Below are 20469 nucleotides of genomic sequence, written 5' to 3' on the forward strand. Positions count from 1 at the left end.
TAGTCAAGCAACGGCAAATTCTGTTACACTAACGGACTTGTTTTTTTCTGTGCGGCAGTTTTCGGATCGCGAGTCGGGCCATTTCGATACATGTGTCATCGCGATACATGTGCGTGCATATTCCGGGGCAAGCGGATCTTGCGGGTGCCGGTACACTCGAGAGACGCAGAATCCACCGGTCCATTCACCTCCCTCTCTCTCTCTCTCTCTCTTTCTCTCTCTCTCTCTCTCTCTCTCTCTCTCTCTCTCTATCTCTTTCTCCGCTGACCCGATTTCCGCCGGAGTGCCGCGCATAACTTATCGCAAACGAATGACGACGACCGGTTGAATCGCAACCGGCGCATTCGTCCCCCCTCCCCCCTCCCCCCCCCACCGGCCGATGGCTCGCGAGCGAGCGGTCGCTGATCTTGACCTTTCGGTGGAATTTTGCACGTGCGGCGGACGAGATATATCTCGGCAATGATGATCTCAATGCGCAATCGCGATCGGCTCGTGCAGCTCTCTCGTGTTGGCCGAACCTCATTCTTAATTAAATGCTTTCCCTTCTATATCCGCATCATCGTTCCTTCTTCTTTCGTTCTTTCTTCCCTTGGCGACCACCAATGAGACTATATTAATAACGACGATAATTCGTGATTATTATTGTAATAATAATATTCCATATCCCGTTTCAGACAAATTATTAATAATACAATCGATAGATGGATATTTATTGATTGTATCGTTGATGACTCGAAATCCTGAAACAGGATACAGACCTGCCAAAGCCGACCGTGGCGAAGCGGCACACACGGCGCATGTGTACGGTAATATATATATATATATATATATAGTTATCGCGTTAGGCCGAGATAACGCTATAACTGCATCGGATTTAATCGAGCGGCGGCCGCGCTCTAGCGGGCCGTTTCCTCTCGCGCGCGCGCGATCGCCCCGCTAATTTATTTCCACAACGTCCCCCTACCTGCTGTCTTATTAGGTCCGCCACACTCTACTTACGTCTGGTCTAGCCTCGGCCGCAGACGATAAGCCGCGTCTCGCGGCGAGAAAGAAAAAGAAATGTATATATTACGCGCCCGCGCCCGCCGCGCGTCGATTTGCGCGCGCCGGACGATCGTTACACGCTTTCATTAAGTCGGCAGGGCGGGAAGTGTGACTCGTTCGATCGCGCGACGGTGTTTAACGCGTCCTTGAGAGAGAGAGAGAGAGAGAGACGCCGATTTACATAGTGTCACGCGAACCTGGCGTCGAGATGGCGGCTTTTTTTCCAGCTGAAACATGTGTTTCACGCAGAACGGCGATATACAGTACACGCTCGTTCGCGTCGCGTTAGGCTCCGTCGTTTCCGGAGAAGCAACCATCATTACGCGCGAGTCGTTGAAATTTATATACATCCCTCGGCCACTTAGGCGGTGCTCGGCGCGGAGACGAGATCTCCGGCAGCTCGCTATGACGACGACGACGATAAATCCGCATAATCTCCCGCCATCCGCCACTTTCGCCATTCTTCTATTCAGCGCGACCGGCTGCGCTGCAAAAATAAGCCGTATCCTTTGTGCTGTCCGTGACTGACGACCGGTGCATTTTTTCCCTACCTCTGAAATTAACGAAGCCGAAACTTTCTTTCGCCGACATACTTCATCCGCCGCGCGCGATCGCGATCGGCGTCGCGAGAGCAGCACGATCGTGCGCGCCGCGCATTATCGCGCGGGATATTATCCGTCGCGAGAAGAAGACGAGACCTTATGAGGGCGACGCGCGCATTTGCATATCTAGTTAGCTCTTTGAGCGAGCTTTGAGCGAGCGTACCGCGTCGATTTGCGCGATCAGTGATTAGGCGGATTTACGACCGGTGTGAACCTGGCAACTTACAAAAAAAGATAAATAAATAAATAGAATTCGTAATACGGTTTGATCGTACTTCGTTTGTATCTGTTTGTACCACTTTCTGTTTTGTTTGACCCTGGAAGGATAAAAGTATGAGGGGAGGAAAGAAATAGCCAGCAAGCAAGTGTAAGATATCCGAAAACGGCCAACGCCATCCGAAAGAGCATCGTTTGTACCCGTTTGTATCTCTATTCAAAATGTTTGTGCCTCAAAGAGACCAGAAGTACAGAATTTTCAAAATACGTTCAAGAATACTTTTATTTTAAAACTTAAAAGAAAAGTAATAACATTATATTCAATTTCCTAATACGAATTAAAAAAAAAGTATCTTTTTAAAAAAAAAACTCTTGCTTTAAAACTTAAAATAAAAGCAATAACATTATATTTCATTTTCTAATATAAATTAAGAAGGTACACCTTTTCTTTTTCCAAAAAAAAAAAACTTTAATACTTAAGAACAATAACTTTACATTTCATTTTCTATAACATGAATTAAAAAGCATATCTTTTTCTTTTGCAAAATAACTCTTGCTAATAAAAGATATTTGTTATTATTTAATTCGTCGAGTATTTGATGGCAATATACAATATAATGTTTAATTCCACTTTTTTTAACTGTCGACATATTTAATGGTTGCGTATAAGCGTCACAAAAATGAATATTTAGAAATACTTTTCTCTTTATAAACTTTTGTAATATGCCGTTTCCAAAAATTATTATTATAAAATTAAATATTTAATTTGCATATAAAGTACTATTAATATAATTGTAGCAATTAGTCCAATCACGGTAACCCACGAGCAACGAATGAATGATAGCATCAAATACGCAAGTATTTTATATAATTATGTATTGACCTGCAATATGTTGTGGGCGCAAACTATTGCCGTTTCATGATAAAGAAATTTGTGAAGAAAAATGAGGTTTATCATGTATACTATTTATATTTGGATGTATTCTTAAATATTTACCGCGTTTCAAATTCGGGTCTTTATCATGAACTTCCCAAGTTTCAATTTTGTTTAAAAAAGTTAATTGCAGAGAATTATTTTGTTCATTAGACGGGCTACGTAATAATATTTCTCTATCGTTAGGCAATCTTATTTAAACATTCGTCCGTAGCTTCGTTATTTACAGTCATAGCATTCAAAATTTTTATGGTGTCTGCTAAAAATCAAATGTTTTATTAAAAATTTATCCGCACATAGGTTTTTCATACCATCAAAAATTTAATTTTTTAACTCATTAAAATATTCCTCACTTCTAGTAGATGATGCAACAATTGTATCTGTATTTAATATCATTATAGCCGTCTATAGAGGAAATTGTTTACACATTCTTAACAAACTCTTACCAAAATTGGGATAATATGGGAAATATAATATGGATTAAATCTCTCTCTGAAAGTAATATACTTTTTATTTCTTATTTCTATGTCTTGAAAGAAAGTATTAATAAAACCGCTATATTCACTCGGAAATTTATTTGTATTATTTTCATAATTTTGAATATCATTTATTTTAATTATTTTTAATAGGCATTGTTAGGCAGGAAAGGAAGTGAAAGTGTTATCAATTTTATGAAAGTCTTCCGTTTCGGAGAAAACGACTATCAAAGTATCAAGACAAATTTGTTTAAAATTTTCAATAATGTTTGTTCTGCTTCAAACGCCAATCCATCGAAGAAAAAAAATCTTTAATTCACACACGTCGTATCTTTAAAACATTTCCAATCGGAAATTGCTTTAATTAAATGAGCAATATCAACTCGGAGAATGCATTCCAGAATATTTGCGCTATTATTATTTTAGAGCACGTTCATGCAATTTTCCACGCATTCAGACCATCATTGTCTGAATTATTAAATGCGAGAGTTGCAGCATTTAAAAGTGCAAAAGAAAAATCGATTACTATTTCTTTTGGACAGGGAGCACTAGATCGCAGAGCCATCCGCGCAACCGATAAGTTAAAATATTAGTGTCGTGCTTTTCTGAAATCATTTGTAGAAGAAATCATTGTAGAACGGATGAAATTTTTCAATGAAATAGTACAGCTTGATATAAAACAATTGAGTTTGTAGACTCGTTAAAACTTTTAATCTTTTTAATTAATAATCCCGTTGCGTCGATGCTTAAAATTCTTGTCTTTTTATTTTACTTATGAAATTGTTGATATAAAAATAATTGTTCCGAATTAAAGTAAATCACAAAAAATTTATCTAAATTAATTTCACGAATTGTTGATAAGAATTCTTGTTTGTATTTTAATTCCTGTACTTCCGGTCCCTTTGAAATACAAACAGGTACGAGCTACCTTTGAAGTACAAACGATGCTTTTTTGGATAGCTTTGGCTGTTTTGCGATATCTCCAAAATTGGCGAAAGCTAATATTTCTTGGACGTATTTAAAAAATTTCGTACTTTTGGTCCTTTTAAGATGCAAACGGGATTTAAAGGGAAATACAAACGGGTAATAACGGTATAAACGATGCTCTTTCGGATAGTGTTGGCTGTTTTTGGATATCTTATACTTGCTTGTTGGCTATTCTTCTCAGCCCATCGTTTTATCCTTTGAGAAACAGACGAAACAGAAAGTGGCACAAACAGGTACAAACAAAGTACAATCAAACTGTATTGCAATTTTTTTTTCTTTTCATTAAGTCGCTTGCCAGGTTCACACCGGTGGATTTACGAGGTCGGTTTGAGAGGCAATTGCATAAAGCAAAAGTGCCGACCTGAATCTGAATATTCTTCTTCTTGTCTCGGCCTTTAAATTCGAATACTGGAACTTTCAACATAGAATACTATAATGAAAGTTTAAAGACTCATATTTCATCCTAAACAAGAAGGGAAGACTTGCCGTTTACTGACATTTAGAAAACTTGAAGAATAAATAAGGAAACCTCGTTGTATCCTTATGAAAAGAAAGGAAAAAGAAAGACATATAGATCGACCCGGATTCCATCCAGGATTATCGATTCATTTTATTCGTAAGAACGATATTAAAAGCTTCGAAGCTGTATATAATTCTCTTTTCACTCCACCCCACCTCCGATACACGGTAAAAAAAGCCGCCTTTCGCCCCGCGAGTCGGCTCTGACATTTTTCCCGAGCCGACATCTCGGGCGCAACTAATCAATCGGTCGCGAATTATCGTTTCCAGCTCTCGCGCCCGCTACCCACTCGTGAATTACTCGCGCGCGCACTGCGATCGGACGTCGGATAATAAATCCGCTATCTATCGACAGTGTGCTCTATCTAACCGTCCCGTATCGGTCTCTTAACATCACAATCTCGTGTACCGTCGATCGACGCAACGCGCGTACCCGAGTCGGCGCGCGAGTCCCGGGTCTCGTTCGCGCAAACGCTGGCTGACCGCTCGTTTTCCCACGAGCTCCCCGGGCGCGAGTTCTTCAGGACTCACGTCGACGGCCGCCTATTGGAGTTCCACGACAACGGGTCGCAATTTAGCAATCGTATTTTTGCGCAGCCCAGTCGAAAGTGGCACACAGCCATCGGGGAATCAGCCGCGTGTCTGCGGCTGATTCCCCGGCCTGTCACCCAAAGACATCCAGGCGGACGAGTTATACAACGCATTGGCTGCGTTCAACAGGACAAAACAGTTGCAAAACCGTTTTCTGATTTTCTTCTAAACGCTATTAAACGGACTCAGCGGTTCAACATGTTTACTCAGCGGTCGCCGTGTTTTTCAGCGAACTAAAAATAAGCTGAATCTAAGCACATGTTGAGCAAAATGGATGCCCCCAATTTATGTGAAGCGCAATACACATATAAAGACGTTATATACGAGGGTGGTCCGATAAGTACTTAGCCTACAAAAGAAAAACGAAAATTTTGGAAAAGTGGCGATTTATTTCTCAACATAGTCTCCTTTTAGCTCGATACACTTGACCCAGCGATGCTCCAACTTCTTTAACCCGTCTGAAAAATACGTTTTCTCGAGGTCTGCAAAGTAGGCCTCCGTGGCGGCGATGACCTCCTCATTCGACTCAAATTTCTGCCCGGCGAGTGACTTTTTCAAGTTTGGAAACAAAAAGAAGTCACACGGGGCCTGGAGAATCTGGAGAATACGGTGGATGGGGCAGCAGTTCGTAGCCCAATTCGACCAATTTGACCGTGGCGAGGGCGGAGGTGTGAGCCGGTGCGTTGTCATGGTGGAAGAGCACTTTTTTCTTCGCCAAATGGGGCCGTTTTTTCTGCAATTCGGCGTCGAATCGGCCCAATAATTCGGCATAGTACAGCCCTGTGACCGTTTTGCCCTTCTCCAGGTAGTCGATGTAGATCACACCTTGTGAATCCCAGAAAACGATGGCCATCACCTTTCCGGCCGATAGGACAGTCTTCGCCTTCTTCGAAGCACGTTCGCCGGGTGAAGTCCACTGTTCCTTGGTCTCTGGTGTGTACCAGTGGATCCATGTTTCGTCGACGGCCACGAAACGACGCAGAAACTCCTTCGGATTGCGCTTAAACAGCGTCAAACACTGCTCTGAAGTGGTCTCACGGTTGTGCTTGTTGTCCGGAGTGAGCAAACGCGGCACCTGAAGCATCGCGCCGACAGCTTTCTCATGCCCAAAATTTCATGCAGGATATGACCCACGCAGTCTCTTGAGATGCCTACTGTCTCAGCTATCTCGCGCACCTTCAATCGGCGGTCTGCCAATACAAGATCGTGGATTTTTGTTATGTTATCCTTCGTGGTAGCCGTTTTCGGGACACCTGGACGTGGCTCATCAAAAACCGACGTGCGACCACGTTGAAACTCGTTAAACCAATTTTTGACGGTCGCCATCGAAGGAGAAGAGTCACCGTACACAGCATCCAAGCGCTCTTTGATTTCGCTGCGCGATTTCCCTTCCAAAAACAAGAATCGAATCACCGACCGATATTGCTCTTTTTCCATTTTTCTAAAATCCGCGGACACGCCCGCTTCCACACGCGGTCAAAACAAAACTACGAGTCCGATTCGGCTGAAATTTCGACAGTAGCCGTCTACGAGAATGTACTACACGATAGTAAATTTCTCTTGCGATAGTGGCGCCATCGGGCGGTGAGGCTAAGTACTTATCGGACCGCCCTCGTATAATGTAAATTCTATAGAGTGCACGAGCAATTAGAAAAAGGTATATATAAATAATTTAATAATGAAATATATAATTATACTTATATCAAAGTATATTTAGATATTAATACATATTATACATAATGCATATCTATAATGCATATTATAGATAATTATAGATAATAGGTTAGAATAAATACAGCAAAAATAAGAAGAAACGTTTCAAATTATGTAGACCTTTTTTAATGTAATAATAAATGTATCAAGCAAATATAACAGCTGAATAAGAAAAATGCATGTAGAACTATTTTACAGCAGGTAATGAAAGGTTAGTTCGATGTTTACAAATATATATATATATATGTATGTATCACTCTGACGAGTACAAAGAGCGTTCAGCAGACCATCCAAACTGTTGCAATGTATCACTAAACTGTTTAACTAAAGCGCTGAGTCCTGCTGAACGCAGCCATTGTGTGCATATACGCGCTCCGATCGAAAACCTAGACCCACGTTGGCGGCTGTAGTTTCGCGAATTGAGAAGATGGGAGGCGAAGGCAAAACAGTCCGCGTCGCGACACGGCGATTTAGGTGGAACGCGAGCCGATCTCGCCGAACACGGCGAGATGAGAGGTTTGTTCTTTCCAGCTGAACTTTCAGTATTAATTCAAGTGTACGCTGAAGCGTCCTTTCTAGAAATGACGTCAGATGTTACTGTTCTTTCCACCAGTGCAACAGAACTTAGCAATAGTTCACTGCGCTGTTTGTGCTAGGTCTGGAGTTAGTACAAACAGTTCGGTATAGCGGGGTACACATAGCGGGGGTAAAATTTACATCACTTCAGGCAATGTGTTTGAAAAGAACAGACCTACAGTTATTAGATTATTAGATACTTCCGCAGTTTTTACTTTATTAATATTAATCAGTTATGCCACATGAAATGACAGTATATTACCATCATGTTCTTCATCCTGAATAGGTTCTACGTGTATAATGGAGGTACATAAAGATAAAATATTAGATGTTTCAGTTAATTTCCGCTGCTTTTTGCGTGAGAAACAAATTTATTTCAGTTATAAAATTAATTGATCAATCAATCAAAATATTTTCTATCGTTTTATATTACTTTTTCCCATCTTTCTGGTAAGAGATGAATTCCGTGGCGACGAAACGACTCAGGTTTTGAAGCAATCCATTCATCCATATACTTTAAGACTTCTTCGTAATTTCGAAAGCGTGTGTCTTGAAGGCCATGCTGCATTGAACGGAACAAATGGTAATCAGACGGGGAGTCTAGAGAATACGCGGCATGCGGAAGAACCTCCCATTCGAGCTCTGTTAGCGTTTCCTTGACGACTTTTGCAACATGCGATCGATGTTGGGCTCATTGTTGGGCAACAAAATCACTTTTCTTTTGTTGTATGCGATTTGTGATCGTTTTTGATATAATGCTAGCTTTAAACTGTATAACTGCCGATATCGGTGAGTTTCATTCGGTTTTAAGAGCTCATAATACAAAACGTCTTCTTGATCCCACTAAATACAGAGCGATATTTTATGACCATAAATATTACGTTTTGGTGCCGATGTGAATGATTGGCCTGGGTCTACCCATGATTTTTTGTGTTTAGGATTATCATAATGGATTCACTTTTCATCACCAGTGATAATCCGGTACAAAAAACAATTTTTTTTCTGCCTGACAATCAAAGCAGTGGCGATGGATATACGGTTCAGCCTATTCACTTCGGTCAATTCATGTGGCACCCATTTCTTTTCCTTTTGAATTTTTCCCATTGCATGTAAATTATCGAAATTGCAACATTTAGTGCCTTAGCCAATTCCATGAGTGTTTGAGATTGATTTTGGTCCAATAATGCTTGCAGTTCGGCGTCTTGTTGGCTGACCTGGACGTTTCTTGTTTTTCACATCAAAATCATCATTTCTGAATCGTCGAAACTAATATCTACATGTTGTTTCTGATGGAGCACCATAGACAGAGTTACCATAAGTTTCCAGTATTCGATGTGCTTCAGTTGCAGTTTTCTTTATATTAAAGTAGTGGAGAAGGACATATCGAAAAAACAACTTATTGCGTTTCATTTTATATTGATTTAAAAACAATATCACTGGTTGCAAAAGTAAACCTTTATGGACTGGATTCTATTGAAAAACGTCTAACTTTTAATATAGCATGAAGCCCAGCTGTCACAGTTCACTACACTTGCAGCTGGAGCCATCTAAATGCAAACAGCGGAAATTAACTGGAAACACCTAAGAAAATCTTTATCTGAAGAATCATTAACAGCTACAATAACGTTTTGCGCTATGTTGTTTCCTGCACTGTGGCGTTCTTTTCTATCCTATCTAGCATTTTTGCATCTATGAACTTTTGCTGTACTCGTCACTTCTACCAGGTATGTAAATATGAAACCGGAATTTTTGTATAGAAAATACACGTTTATTGTATGAAAATGATAAAAAGTATTTTATTCGAAGTATTGCCCATCGCTAGCTATACATTTTTCTCACCTGTCTGACAATTTGTGGATGCCACGCCAAAAAAACTGTTGCTCTTTTGAGGTAAACCAGTCATCGAGCCATTTTCGTACATTTTCGTACATAAGAAGTGAAGCGCTGTTCAGCAAGTGCGTGTCCCATCGATGCAAATAAGTAGTAATCGGACGGAACCAAGTCTGGTGAATAAGCCGCATGCGAAAGTATTTCCCAACTAAACGCCTCAATCGTTTCCTTGACCAGTTTTGCCGTGTGTAATGGTGCATTATCATGAAGTAAACTCACTTTGTGTTGCCTTTTTTGATATTCTGGTCGTTTTTCACGCAAAGCTTGATTCAAATCGATCATATGTTGTCGGTAGCGTTCAGTATGAACGGTTTCGCCAGGTTTTAGCAGCTCATAATAGATCACACCCTTCTGATCCCACCAAACACAGAGCCTTGCCTTCCGTCCATAGCGATTTAGCCTTGCAGTCGATGTCGATGGTTCGCCTGGAACCATCCACCCATGATTTTTTATGCTTAGGATTCTCAAAATATATCCACTTTTCATCGCCAGTCACAATTCGATGGAGAAATGACTTTCTTTTGTACCTGGCGAGCAGCATTTCGCAAGTGGTTTTTCGTTTTTCCTGCTGTCTTTCATTCAGTTCATGTGAAACCCATTTTCCCATCTTCTGGATCCTTCCCATGGCTTTCAAACGTACGGAGACGGCTTCTCGTGTCACACTTAATTGATCCGCGAGTTGTTGTTGCGTTTGAGCGTCATCCTCATCCAACAATGCTTGCAATTCGCTGTCTTCAAACTTTTTCGGTGGTCTTTCACGTTCTTCGTTTCTCACGTCAAAATCGCCACGTTTGAATTTTTTGAATCACTCAAAGCACTGTGATTTACCAAGAGCATGCTCACCGTGTAAGCTTCGACAAGCATTCGATGCGATTCTGCAGCAGTTTTCTTCAAATGGTAACAGAAAATCAATGCTGTCCGCAAATCGTAGCTTCCAGGCACAAAATTCGACATGTTCAACGCTATTACAAACTATGCTGTTGTATGAAACTTGTATTGTTGTGAGTTGAAAATCTTTGTCAGATGTCAACAAATGGAAATGGCGCGAATGACGCGGTTTGACGGTAACTACATTGATAGCTAGGGCCATCTATGGGCAAATTCCGGTTTCATATTTACAGACCTGGTAATTCTGTACCGCCAGTGCAACACTAGTTCAGCTGGAAAGAAGAGACCTGAGAATCCGCGTAAGCGTTGTAAGCGACACACAGCAATTCCCACATCGTGTCCCGGACGGACGACGATGGCGACTTCAGGAAAAATCGCGATTCTTCCCTCTTCCCTCGAGTACATCCGGCCGCCCAACCCTTGTCTCGGCTCTCCTCTCTGGACAAGTCATCGTCGCCGTCGTAAAAGTTGCTAAGCTACACTTAGCGAGTGCTATACGAACGCGACTCGCTGTCTGTGGTTTCGCGGACTTTCGGCGCGATCATACATAAATGTTACATAAATGTGCGAAGCGATGCGTGTATACAATGGTAGTAATAGTACTCGTAGTAATGCACGACAGAGAGAGAGAGAGAGAGAGAGAGAGAGAGAGAGAGAGAGAGAGAGAGAGAGAGAGAGAGAGAGAGAGAGAGAGAGAGAGAGAGAGAGAGAGAGAGAGAGAGAGAGAGAGAGAGAGCCAAGAATCAGAACTCACCCGGCCGGATAAGCGACCAGCTCGCTGGTCGCGTCGCAGTCCAGGGCTGCATTGCTGGAGACTGTTACGCCCAGCACGCGTTCCAGCTTGATCTGAAACAGAAGAAACGAGAAAGTCGGTCACAGCGTCGCTTCCGAGTCCCCTGTGGAAGTTGAAGCGCGTCGATAAATTAATTGCAAATCAAGCGGAGTCGCACTAACGCCGCCGGCCGCGGTGATCTCGCGATTTAATTTCCGGGGGGCAAGAAAGTAGGCTCTCTTTCGCGCGTTTCGAGATGGGTCGAGACACACTTTCGTGGTCTCGGCGATTCTTCCTTGTGAAATTCTTTGCGCGCGCGCGCGCGCGCTCGCGAGTACTATTCATCGAAGAAAGAAGAAAGGAGAAAGAAAGAGAAACGGCAGAGCAGAACGCGAAAGAGCGTCCCGCAAATATCTCGTAACGTTCGCGAGTGTTGCACCGCTTCCGAGCACGCCAAGCTGCGCCGCGGAAGAAACCGCCGGCGCAAACGGTCGCGAGTAAACGGTGCGCGGCGGCGCGGCGGCCGGCTGCACGAAGAGGAGAGACTGCTCTCGCCGGCGAGCGCTGCACAAGTTCCGACGGCTCGGGACGGACTTTAACGACGAGCATTTGCATAAGATACGGGACGGCAATTAGAAATTTACGGCTTTCAGCTCGAATTAGCAGAGAAGCTCGGGACCGGAGTTCTGGAACGATACACATCGGCGGCATGGAGCCTCTCGCGTTGCATGCCGCGGTAATAATCGGACGCGATGCGATCCGTAAATACGACGCTTGTCTCTATTCGCGAACGCTGAAAGACAGAGAGAGAGAGAGAGAGAGAGAGAGAGAGAGAGAGAGAGAGGGCACTGAAAAAAAAAAGTATTCTATTTGTACCGCGATTTTTACCAGTCTCATATTCTAAGCGAAGCCTTTTGCAGGAAAAGGATTCCTCTTTCGATCAAGGCGAGTAAAGTGAACCATTCATCTAAAATTTATTTTAGATATTATTCCAATTGTTTTCCTCTTATATGAAGAGGAATATGTTGATCTGAATGTCTGCTTATTTTGTTCAGTCACGTTCCACCTCCAGACATGTACGAAAAAATCATATCTTCGTGAGCCAGAATATTTGGAACACTTTTTAAAAAGGGTATGTTGTTGTAATATACTATATAACGAAGATAACTGATCTATATTTGGTCAAATACAGTTTATAATCTATTGCAAGAAGTTGAATAAGATATTCTTTCTTTTAACTATGTTTCATACAATTGATTGTGATGAACATCTTTATAGCTACAAAGTCCATAGCAAAACCGATTGGAAAAATTTGTTTGTTATGATGATCTTATTTCATTCGTGTCTACTCATTGTAGAATTGGAGCCAGAAGTACATCTATATATATATTACTTTTCGCTATATATTATATTTTTTTCAAATTAACTAGTATAACCAGTAAGAATAAAATACAGTAAAAATAAATAATAATCCTCTTAAAACAAGATTAAATAATCTGTATATAAGAGGAAATCTATATCAAAATCAATGATTTGCATTATACATAAAACATATAATTTCTCTACCTTTAAGAGAGAAATTACATGCGGAAGGCCATTTTCAAGCCTACTTTTACGAATTTTTTTAACAGAAATGGTAAGATCAATGGACTTGAAATTTTCACAGTGCATTCATTAATGTTCAAAGTATAAAATAAATTTTATTGAATCACAAGAACCGCTCCAATTTAAAATTACAGATAAAAATGCAGTCATCCGTTTGCGAGTTTTATGTTTGCTATCGACATAATTCCGAGCTTCTTATTACTCTGAAACCGAAAAATGAGAAAGATTTTTAAAATATACGGTTATCATTATGACCCGTATCAAAATGGAGATAGTGAAACCAAGTTTGAGAAAATAATGACTGTATTAAAAAAAAGTATCGAAAATGAAACTTTTTTCAACTTGTAATCATGTTTAAAAAAATTAATAAAATAAAATGTAATTGTATTCGAAGTAGGAGCGAAAACTACATTGTCTGTATATTGTGTAAAGATTTCAAGTTATTCGATTCAGTAGTTTTTGCGTGATCGTATCGACAATTTAAGAAAATGATATTTCCAGATAAATGCGTTTAAAGTTTGATGTGTACTTTCCATATAGATAGTAACAAATTTATTTTATACCTTGAACATTAATGAATACATTGTGAAAATTTCAAGTTTACTGATCTTACCGTTTCCGTTAAAAAAATTCGTAAAAATAGCTTTGAAAGCGGCTTGCTCCGCGTGTAATCCCCCCCCCCCCCACGCCCTCTAGAATAATGTGTTTATAATATTTTCCTCTTAATCTTGGAGGAATTCTCTTGAGGCCATATGTAAGAGTAAAAAAGAGTAAAAAAAGCTCTAAAATTTAGATACGTAATTCCGCTTGTTCTAAAATTACTTTTTTTCTTTAGTGGGGGAGGAGAGAGGATTTAACAGACGTCGAGATGTCGCGAGATAGACGCAATTATGCTCCTTATTCCGCACAAGTGCGTGCGAAGCGATCGCTCGCGCGATTGTCTCGTGAGGCGCCCTGGAACCGTGAGGTGCCGCCAATTAAGCCGAACGAAAGACGTTTATAATTGGAGCCCGGTCGCGGTGAGATCTCGCCCCCTTTATTCTTGGCGGCGCGTGAAGCGGCCGACGCCGACGCGTGTTCGATCAATTTGCCGGAGACGCGCGGCAGACATCGACGTCGGGACAATGAGCCGGGTCGCGGCGGCTCGGTCGATTCACCTCGCGGTTGAAATAATCAAGAGGAAAAAAGAGAGAGAGAGAGAGGAACGGTAAATCGATTATCGGATTCGTCAGGAACCGGTTCAGTAGGCTCCGTGGGTTCAGTAGGTTGTAATTACGTGACGTGCGATCCGTGAAGGTTTCCAGGAGAGTGGAAACGGCGCTCCTCTTCGCCGAGGAGTGCTAAAAGAAAGCCGCTGTCACTTCATCGCGCCCCGAGCGCGATCGAACGCGCTCGGAAGACGAGAGAGAGAGAGAGAGAGAGAGAGAGAGAGAGAGAGAGAGAGACTCTTCTCCGGTGGAGGAGAGAAACGCCGGGGAGAAATATATTGCTGCTTTCTAGTGGCACTCAGCGTCTCGATTTGTGCGCGGTACTAATAAAGCGGCGGCTTAGATAGAAAGGATAACGAGGAACCGCGCGCGCGCGGCTGCAGCGGCGGTCGTCGTCGTCGTGCGCGTGCGTGTGCGTGTGCGGCCACTTGACGATGACGTTCGTTCTCATTCTCGAGTTCCTTAACTCGTTAGAGCCTTGGCTCAGGCACAAACGACTCGATTACGAGACCCTTCGCATACCTTCGCGGCCGCGAGTCGCTGGACCGACTTCAAAGTATCGACGTGGAGTACAGAATCGAATTAAAACGGATCTCATTACCGGGGGGGGGGGCGGAAGGGGAGGGGGTAGAGGGGAGACTCAATTGGAATATTAATGTCGAATTAAAGCGCGTCCGATCGGCCAAGAATCTCATCGGGGCTACAATGTCGAGTTAAAGCGCGCCTAATCAGCCAAGAATCTAGTCGGGACTTCGATGTTGAATCATGGCGTATCTAATCATCCGAGATGATGCGATTGAAGTATTAACGCTTTCATTAAAATCCTCCTGCACGTCACGAGAGCCCCCGATATATAATTACATTCTCCAGCTCGGTCTCCTCGATTCCCCCTCGAGGCTTTGAAATAATAATAATAACGCGATTGTCGCTCGGGCGAATTAACAACGTCCACTCGTTCACGTCGTTCATCCTTGAAACGGTCCTTTTCTCTCTCTCTCTCTCTCTCTCTCTCTCCCTCTCCCTAACTTGCGCCACTACGTGCAAGCAGAAGAATCGTTGTTCAACGCGGCACTTGCGTCAGCTTTGGCTCTAGGCATTCTCGCCGTTCAGCCCGCCGCGCCGCCACGATATTATGCAGTTCTGTCCGCTGGCGGAAGCAATATACATATATATATATATATATATGTGGAGCACGACGAATTGAGATCTGCGTGGGCAGCAACAACGAGATACGCATCGCGAGAGCCATACAACAAGCCGATCGATCGCTATTGATTCGATATGCTCGCCCGGTCGATTATTACGTAGGTGGTCGTACGTCACGGCGTACGTTTCTACGCGTTAACGGAGAGTGTCCAAGGTGGAGTCACACACATACACAAAATGCACACACACTTTGAGGGGTCCTACACGCAAAGTCGCAACGGCGATTTCCCAGTTCGCCGGCGAATTATCGGCTCGCGGTGGCCTCGAAGCAAACGAGAATCGCGCATTGCCGGAGATTCACGTCGGGAGAGAATTTTTAGCGGCGCCGCTCGAGAACGAAGACGTCCGTCTTTTTAACACCTGTTTTCACCTGTTGTTTCAAGGTCGATCAAATCCCAACCCGAATTGAAATCTCCGTCTGAATGGACTTTGAACACGCCTTATAGCGAAGGGAAGTCTCATCAAGCTCGGGCGTAGAAACGGGCATGGGTCTCTTCGGGAAGAGGAGCGAGAAGGAAGTTGAAAATCTCGAGAAGGAAGGAAGAAAGTTGAAGACAACGACTAAAGAGCGACTCGTGACGAAGCTGATTGCCCGAATTGCTTTCTCTCGTTCTTCCCACTTCTTCCGTCAAGCAGCCTTCCGTCAGCGCGCGGCTGCTGAATTTTTCGAAGACAACCACGCATCGACCTTGCTGCCTCTTGCTTGTCCAGAGAGCAGCGCCTACGCCTACGCTGCAGAGAGGAATCGTTCGCGTTGCCGTCAAGTACGCGACGAGAGCCGACGAGAGGACCGATCGACGGCCACGAGAAAAACGTGATCCCTTTCTCTTTCTCTCTCTCTCTCTCTCTCTCTCTCTCTCTCTCTCTCTCTCTCTCTCTCTCTCTCTCTCTCTCTCTCTCTTGCGTGCTCACTGCCTCCCCCCGCCCCAACAACACCGGCGTGTCCCCGTTCGCCGGGCTCGCTCGCGGTGCAACCTTTCATACCCGCGTGTATCCCTCACGCACGCACGCACGCACGCGAAACGCGTTACGAAACGCGTGCGTGCCCGGCGCGCGCGAGGAGGACCATAGATGTACACAGAAATCTCCGCGCGGCACGCGCATTCGTGCCCACATACGTCGCATAGCGATCTCCATACGACGACGGCAGGTGCGAAGCTACCGCGCGCGCTCCGTCGCAATCGCCCTCGGCGAAGAGCAGCGCGTCGCATTTCAGCGAGCGAGCGAGCGAGAAAGAGAGAGAGAGAGAGAGAGAGAGAGAGAGAGAGAGAAAGAACGCGCGGCGGCCAGCCGGCCGGCCAGGCGGCCAGCCGGCCGGCCAGTCGGCCGAGAAAATCGAATCTGCTCGGGGGTTTCGATGAATTACGGAATCATCGCACGACTAGGATAATTGACAAGCAAATAACACGGCCGGGACGTGAGAAACCGGTCGAGACATTTTTAGCGATGATGCACCCGGTGTCCTTGTATGCAAAGCGCGGATAGCCGCTTTTTGTTTGCGCTCCTTTGCCCCCCTCCCCCCTGCCCCCTCCGCTGCCCCCGCAGCCGCGTGGAGATAATAAGCCGGATCGCGCACAGAGTACTCCGTCATTATGTCGTTTTGCCGCCGGTCACCTTCCCTCGATCAAAATCCGCCTCAGACGACTCGTCACAGAGAGCGAGCGAGAAAGAGAGAAAAAGAGAGTTGGATTTATTTACACTCCGGAATTATAAACTCCATAAAGATTACAATAATTTCTTATATCATCTTGTGGCTCCTGTTTTAGCAACACAAACTATGGCTTTGCGGTGCAGTATAAGTAGTAAAGAGATATAATGTGCAACACAGCATTGACCATCCAACGAAAGATGTGCTTCTAATCTATAAAATATATAGTAATCATGTAAATAACTGTAAGGCACATGCAAACACACGCGGTATTAACTAGTTTTCGCGACTACCACACTTTATAAAATGATTTTTTCCTCATAGTTTCATATTCTAAGCAAAGCCTTTTACGAGAAAAAGATTCCTCTTTCGACAAAGCGACTAAAGTGAACCATTCATCTAAAATTTATTAGGTAAGATATTAGATCTAAAATTTATTATTCTGTTTTCTTTTTACTTCAAGAGGATTTCCTCTTAGATCAATTAGTTTTTCTCTCATATGAAGAGGAATATGTCGATTTGAATGTCGGCTTCTTTTGTTCAGTCATGTTCTATTTCCAAACATGAACGAGAAAATAACTATATGCTCATAGGTCAGAATATTTGAAACACTTTTTTAAAAAGGTATGTGTGTTGCTATAACATATAACGAAGATATGTGTGTTGCTATAACATATAACGAAGATAATTTATCCATATTTGGTCAAATACAATTTATAATCTGTTGCAAGAAGTTGAATAACATGTTCTTTCTTTTAACTATGTTTCATACAATTGGTTATGATGAACATCTTTGTAGCTATAAAGTAGTCCACAGCAAAACTGATTGGAAATTTATTTGTTATGATGATCTTATTTCATTCGTGTCTACTCATTGTAAAATTGGAGCCAGAAGTACATCTATATATATTATTTTTCGCTATATATTATAATAATTCTTTCAAATTAACTGGTATAACCAGCAAGAATGAGATACAGTAAGAATAAATAATAATCTTCTTAAAAAAAATTAAATAATTTATGTATAAGAGGAAATTTATATTAAAATGAATAAGATTTGCATTATACATATGACATATATTTCTCTAACTTTACGAATAGTGTGTTTATAATATCTTTCTCTTAATCTTAGAGGAATCCTCTTGAGGCCATGTATAAGAAAATCTTCTAAAATTTAGATGATTCCGCTTGTTCTGAAATTACTTTTTTTGGGTGGCTATATATTTTTGGCTGGTTTATCAATGTGAATTAATTTTGTCTCATAATATCCTACCAGAAAATAGTTTTCGCGATTAGTTGCTGGTTACAAGAGCCTTAAATGTTTTCGCGCGCATAAACGCATCGTATATAATTTTAATCACGAAAAACCTACACGCATATCGCAAACAGAATCGCAATATAAATAAATACTCAATGCGAATACCTGAGAGAGAGAGAGAGAGAGAGAGAGAGAGAGAGAGAGAGAGGGGGGGGGAAGAGAGAGCCAGGAACGAAGGTGAAGGAAGGAAAAAACACAGGCTCAGGGGGGCTTCGTTAATCGACGCGACGCGAGAAGAATGCAGCGATCGCGAGCGCGTAGGCACGCACCGAATATGGCGATCCATAATCCAGCTCAGCTTCGCGAGACTCCATTGACATGGAAACACGCAGGTGGATGTGTCACGGAGGATCGCAAATCCGCTACGTCCGATGGCGTCGGTTGCCGCGCGACGTCTCGGCGATTCACGCGCAGGACGCGGCACAAATCGCGAAATTTCCCGATGCGAGATTTCTCGTAAAGACACATTCACAGCTGGGTAGAAAAGCAGAAAGCAGAAAGGCAGCAGCCAGTCAGAACTCGCGCTGATAGTCTGTCTTTCTCTTGCGAGAGTTTTTCTCTATGTCTCCTGGCTTCTGCTGTTCTGCTTTCTGCTTTTCTACCCGGGTGTGAATGCGCCCTTAAAAGGGGGTGAGCATTCGCCGCGAGCCGACAATTCCGCTGGTCGGGCCGGCAAGAGCGAATATTTATCTCGAGCCTGCAGCGTGAATTCTCGGCGCCCACACGAGTGGATTTCGTATCCCGGCGAAATAGAGACGCCGGTGGAGCTAGGCGTTGCTAGATGCAAAATGACTATTTCCGAAACATTTTTTAGGCGACACGGTTGAAAAATAGGTTATTAGAGAATTTTATTTAACTCTTTCACCGCTGAATTAACTTCCCTTGAGAAAATTATTAAAATATTTGGTAGTCCTACGTTTTTTGGATCGCTGATTATGAATCTAAAGTCAGATTTACAAAATTCAAAACAGCGGACTCAATATGGCGATTATGATGTACAAAATTAATGAAAATCCCAATTATTATTGATGGTGTATGGGTTTCTCGGGTCACTGATTACGAATCTGAAATAAGATTTGCAAATTTCAAAATGGCGGATTCAATATGGCGACCATAATGTACGAAATTGATAAAAATTCCGATTATTATTGATCATATATGGGTTTTTCGAATCGCTGATTACGAATCTGAAGTAAGATTTGCAAAATTCAAAATGGCGGATTCAATATGGCGATCATAAAATCAAATTTCGGCCGTTTTTGTAGAAATATTTGTTCATAAAAAAAATCTAACCTGCAAAAAATACTGAAAAAAATATATGTTTTTGTACAACATCAGAAAAATATTTGGTGAAAATTTCAGACCTCTATTACATTCAGTACTCTCCGAGAAATAGATTTTTCTCTAAAAACAGCATTTTTTTCAACTCTGATTTGTTATGAATAATTACAAATGAATAATTGAGTATAAAAACTTATTGGAGTATGTTGAACAACTATTCAGTTATCTGAAAAACTCAAATCCGATTAGTTCTTCAAAATTATGTTTTACATTATGATTTACAACGCAAAATTGAATCAAGAAAAGGTGGGAAGTATACTTCCTACTAACAGCGAAATGGTTAAATGTGAGAGATGGAAGGGTAGGACGGTAAAGAGATGTCGCCGTGTACTTGCAAGAAATAAATCCGTGAATTAGGTGCCAGCAGAGAGAAATTTAGACATAAATCGTACGATTGAATTTTTTTATCCTTTTTTTTATTACATAAGTGGCTTACTTGACATCAATTTTCTCAGGTGGCATGTCAAATTTTTTGACATGCCACCTTATAAATCCCGATAATTGCTCTCACGTTTCTCTTTAATAGCAGTTGAATATTATGATGAATATTATGATTATAATTTTGTTGAAATTCCGATTTTCCAGGATAGAAGACTTAAATTCCGGCACACGGGACAAACTTAAAAAAATTCCCAGGACAATCCCGGAAATCCCGGTCATCTGGTAACCCTAGGTGGAGCGCGTTAAATCCGCACTTGAATCTCGCGTGGAAATGTTCGCTCGACGATTCGAGACGAGGAAACGACAAACGAGAGAAGCCCCGTGGGACTCTTCGAGTGACTCTTGCTACCGAGACACTCCGCTCTTCGAATGGAATTTCGCCCCCGAGGAATTTGGACGCCGCACATGTGCACAAATTGAGCAAAGGTTACAACCAATATACAACACGAACAACAACACGTCGTTACAATCGTAAGTCGCGTTTATTATCGTTG

General features: G+C 42.4%; 1 protein-coding gene across 8 annotated transcripts in view; it reads right to left on the bottom strand.

Annotated features, from left to right (window-relative positions):
* Nucleotides 1–20469, bottom strand: part of Wdr62 (WD repeat domain 62) — a 134654-nt gene that overhangs the window by 46839 nt on the left and 67346 nt on the right. For all 8 annotated transcript variants that reach the window (XM_025297778.1, XM_025297776.1, XM_025297777.1 and 5 more), the window contains one exon: nt 11191–11282. In XM_025297778.1, coding sequence (XP_025153563.1) covers nt 11191–11282 — 92 coding nt within the window. The remainder of the gene's footprint in view (nt 1–11190; nt 11283–20469) is intronic.

The sequence above is a fragment of the Harpegnathos saltator genome, unplaced genomic scaffold (assembly GCF_003227715.2).
Source record: "Harpegnathos saltator strain DR-91 unplaced genomic scaffold, Hsal_v8.6 scaffold188, whole genome shotgun sequence".
Classification (NCBI taxonomy): domain Eukaryota; kingdom Metazoa; phylum Arthropoda; class Insecta; order Hymenoptera; family Formicidae; genus Harpegnathos; species Harpegnathos saltator.